This window comes from Lampetra fluviatilis, unplaced genomic scaffold (assembly GCF_964198595.1).
Source record: "Lampetra fluviatilis unplaced genomic scaffold, kcLamFluv1.1 SCAFFOLD_298, whole genome shotgun sequence".
Classification (NCBI taxonomy): domain Eukaryota; kingdom Metazoa; phylum Chordata; class Hyperoartia; order Petromyzontiformes; family Petromyzontidae; genus Lampetra; species Lampetra fluviatilis.
This window is the reverse complement of record NW_027620544.1, coordinates 62,501-67,500: the sequence shown is the minus strand read 5'-3', so window position 1 is coordinate 67,500 and position 5,000 is coordinate 62,501. Positions and strand designations below refer to the sequence as shown.

The 5,000-nt window shown below is 49.4% G+C and overlaps 1 protein-coding gene across 1 annotated transcript in view; it reads right to left on the bottom strand.

Moving 5' to 3' along the window:
• The window catches only part of LOC144954043 (hypoxia up-regulated protein 1-like), an 87,087-nt gene that overhangs the window by 20,890 nt on the left and 61,197 nt on the right, over nucleotides 1–5,000 (bottom strand). Inside the window, exon 18 of the mRNA XM_078884627.1 lies at nucleotides 1,821–1,932. Within this exon, the coding sequence (XP_078740753.1) occupies nucleotides 1,821–1,932 (112 nt within the window). The remainder of the gene's footprint in view (nucleotides 1–1,820; nucleotides 1,933–5,000) is intronic.

The following is a 5,000-nucleotide window of genomic DNA, read 5'->3' as shown; positions in this document are numbered from 1 at the left end:
GAGTGAATGAGTGAATGAGTGAATGAGTGAGTGTATGAGTGAGTGAATGAGTGAATGAGTGAGTGTGTGAATGAGTGAGTGAGTGAGTGAATGAGTGAGTGAATGAGTGAGTGAATGAATGAGTGAGTGAATGAGTGAATGACTGAGTGAATGAGTGAGTGAGTGAATGAGTGAGTGAGTGAATGAATGAGTGAATGGGTGAGTGAATGAGTGAATGAGTGAGTGTATGAATGAGTGAGTGAATGAATGACTGAGTGAATGAGTGAGTGAATGAGTGAGTGTATGAATGAGTGAGTGAATGAGTGAATGAATGAATGAGTGAATGAGTGAGTGTGTGAGTGTATGAGTGAATGAGTGAGTGAATGAGTGAATGAGTGAATGAATGACTGAGTGAATGAGTGAATGAGTGAGTGAATGAGTGAATGAGTGAGTGAATGAGTGAGTGAATGAGTGAATGAGTGAATGAGTGAGTGTATGAGTGAGTGAATGAGTGAATGAGTGAGTGTGTGAATGAGTGAGTGAGTGAGTGAATGAGTGAGTGAATGAGTGAGTGAATGAATGAGTGAGTGAATGAGTGAGTGAGTGAGTGAATGAGTGAGTGAATGAGTGAGTGAATGAGTGAATGAGTGAATGAGTGAGTGTATGAGTGAGTGAATGAGTGAATGAGTGAGTGTGTGAATGAGTGAGTGAGTGAGTGAATGAGTGAGTGAATGAGTGAGTGAATGAATGAGTGAGTGAATGAGTGAATGACTGAGTGAATGAGTGAGTGAGTGAATGAGTGAGTGAGTGAATGAATGAGTGAATGGGTGAGTGAATGAGTGAATGAGTGAGTGTATGAATGAGTGAGTGAATGAATGACTGAGTGAATGAGTGAGTGAATGAGTGAGTGTATGAATGAGTGAGTGAATGAGTGAATGAATGAATGAGTGAATGAGTGAGTGTGTGAGTGTATGAGTGAATGAGTGAGTGAATGAGTGAATGAGTGAATGAATGACTGAGTGAATGAGTGAATGAGTGAGTGAATGAGTGAATGAGTGAGTGAATGAGTGAATGAGTGAATGAATGACTGAGTGAATGAGTGAATGAGTGAGTGAATGAGTGAATGAGTGAATGAATGAGTGACTAAGAATGAGTGAGTGAATGAGTGAGTGAGTGAGTGAGTGAATGAGTGAATGAGTGAGTGAATGAGTGAGTGAATGAGTGAGTGTATGAGTGTATGAGTGAGTGAGTGAATGACTGAGTGAATGAGTGAGTGAGTGAGTGAGTGAATGAGTGAGTGAGTGAGTGAATGAATGAGTGAGTGAATGAGTGAATGAGTGAGTGTATGAATGAGTGAGTGAATGAGTGAATGAGTGAATGAATGACTGAGTGAATGAGTGTATGAGTGAGTGAATGAGTGAATGAGTGAGTGTATGAATGAGTGAGTGAATGAGTGAATGAATGACTGAGTGAATGAGTGCATGAGTGAGTGTATGAGTGAGTGAATGAGTGAATGAGTGAGTGAATGAGTGAATGAGTGAGTGAATTAGTGAATGAGTGAGTGAATGAGTGAATGAATGAGTGACTAAGAATGAGTGAGTGAGTGAATGAATGAGTGAGTGAATGAGTGTATGAGTGAGTGTATGAGTGAGTGAGTGTATGAGTGAGTGAGTGAATGAATGAGTGAGTGAATGAGTGAGTGAATGAGTGAGTGTATGAGTGAGTGTATGAGTGTATGAGTGAGTGAGTGAATGAGTGAGTGAGTGAGTGAATGACTGAGTGAATGAGTGAGTGAGTGAGTGAATGAGTGAGTGAGTGAATGAGTGAGTGAGTGATCTCACCGGGAGCGTGAGGCGTTGATTTGCACCTCGTCCGGGTCTGCAAGGTCCGTCTGCGTGAGCTCCCACTGCAGAGGCTCCGACACCTTCACACGCTTCATCGCCCCTGCCGTAGCTACACAGACACACACAGAGAGACACACACAGAGAGACACACACAGAGAGACACACACAGAGAGACACACACAGTGAGACACACACACAGAGACACACACAGTGAGACACACACCGAGTGAGCTCCCACTGCAGAGGCTCCGACACCTTCACACGCTTCACCGCGCCTGCCGTAGCTACACAGACACACACAGAGAGACACACACAGAGAGACACACACAGAGAGACACACACAGAGAGACACACACAGAGAGACACACACAGTGAGACACACAGTGAGACACACACCGAGTGAGCTCCCACTGCAGAGGCTCCGACACCTTCACACGCTTCATCGCCCCTGCCGTAGCTACACAGACACACACAGAGAGACACACACAGAGAGACACACACAGAGAGACACACACAGAGAGACACACACAGTGAGACACACACACAGAGACACACACAGTGAGACACACACCGAGTGAGCTCCCACTGCAGAGGCTCCGACACCTTCACACGCTTCACCGCGCCTGCCGTAGCTACACAGACACACACAGAGAGACACACACAGAGAGACACACACAGAGAGACACACACAGAGAGACACACACAGAGAGACACACACAGTGAGACACACAGTGAGACACACACCGAGTGAGCTCCCACTGCAGAGGCTCCGACACCTTCACACGCTTCATCGCCCCTGCCGTAGCTACACAGACACACACAGAGAGACACACACAGAGAGACACACACAGAGAGACACACACAGAGAGACACACACAGAGAGACACACACAGTGAGACACAGAGAGACACACACAGTGAGACACACACCGAGTGAGCTCCCACTGCAGAGGCTCCGACACCTTCACACGCTTCATCGCCCCTGCCGTAGCTACACAGACACACACAGTGAGACACACACAGAGAGACACACACAGAGAGACACACACAGAGAGACACACACAGTGAGACACACACAGTGAGACACACACAGTGAGACACACACCGAGTGAGCTCCCACTGCAGAGGCTCCGACACCTTCACACGCTTCACCGCGCCTGCCGTAGCTACACAGACACACACAGAGAGACACACACAGAGAGACACACACAGAGAGACACACACAGAGAGACACACACAGTGAGACACACACACAGAGACACACACAGTGAGACACACACCGAGTGAGCTCCCACTGCAGAGGCTCCGACACCTTCACACGCTTCACCGCGCCTGCCGTAGCTACACAGACACACACAGAGAGACACACACAGAGAGACACACACAGAGAGACACACACAGAGAGACACACACAGAGAGACACACACAGTGAGACACACAGTGAGACACACACCGAGTGAGCTCCCACTGCAGAGGCTCCGACACCTTCACACGCTTCATCGCCCCTGCCGTAGCTACACAGACACACACAGAGAGACACACACAGAGAGACACACACAGAGAGACACACACAGAGAGACACACACAGTGAGACACAGAGAGACACACACAGTGAGACACACACCGAGTGAGCTCCCACTGCAGAGGCTCCGACACCTTCACACGCTTCATCGCCCCTGCCGTAGCTACACAGACACACACAGTGAGACACACACAGAGAGACACACACAGAGAGACACACACAGAGAGACACACACAGTGAGACACACACAGTGAGACACACACAGTGAGACACACACCGAGTGAGCTCCCACTGCAGAGGCTCCGACACCTTCACACGCTTCACCGCGCCTGCCGTAGCTACACAGACACACACAGAGAGACACACACCGAGAGACACACACAGAGAGACACACACAGAGAGACACACACAGTGAGACACACAGTGAGACACACACCGAGTGAGCTCCCACTGCAGAGGCTCCGACACCTTCACACGCTTCATCGCCCCTGCCGTAGCTACACAGACACACACAGAGAGACACACACAGAGAGACACACACAGAGAGACACACACAGAGAGACACACACAGAGAGACACACACAGTGAGACACAGAGAGACACACACAGTGAGACACACACCGAGTGAGCTCCCACTGCAGAGGCTCCGACACCTTCACACGCTTCATCGCCCCTGCCGTAGCTACACACAGACACACAGACAGAGACACACACAGAGAGACAGGGAGACAGTGAGACACAGAGAGAGACAGAGAGAGACACAGAGAGACACAGAGTGAGACACACAGAGACACACAGAGACACAGAGAGACACAGAGTGAGACACACAGAGACACACAGAGACACACAGAGAGACACACACAGACAGAGACACACACAGAGACAGAGAGAGAGAGACACACAGAGAGACACAGAGAGAGAGACACACAGAGAGAGAGACACACAGAGACACAGAGAGACACACACAGAGAGACACACACAGAGAGACAAACACAGAGAGAGACACACAGAGAGACACACACAGAGAGACAAACACAGAGAGAGACACACAGAGAGACACACAGGGGCTCCGACACCTTCACACGCTTCACCGCCCCTGCCGTAGCTACACAGTGAGACACACAGAGAGACACACACAGAGAGACACACACAGAGAGACAGAGAGACACAGAGGCTCCGACACCTTCACACGCGTCACCGCCCCTGCCGTAGCTACACACAGAGACACACGGAGAGACACAGAGAGACACACAGAGACAGAGAGACAGAGAGAGACACAGAGAGAGAGACAGTGAGACAGTGAGACAGAGAGAGACACAGAGACACACACAGAGACACACACACAGAGACACACGGAGAGAGACACACACAGAGACACACACAGAGACACACACAGACACACACACAGAGACACACACAGAGACACACACGCAGAGAGAGACACACACACAGAGAGAGACACACACACAGAGACACACAGAGAGAGACACACACAGAGACACACAGAGAGAGACACACACAGAGACACACACAGAGACACACAGAGAGAGACACACACAGAGACACACACAGAGACACACACAGAGACACACACAGAGACACACACACAGAGACACACACACACAGAGACACACACAGAAACACACACAGAGACAC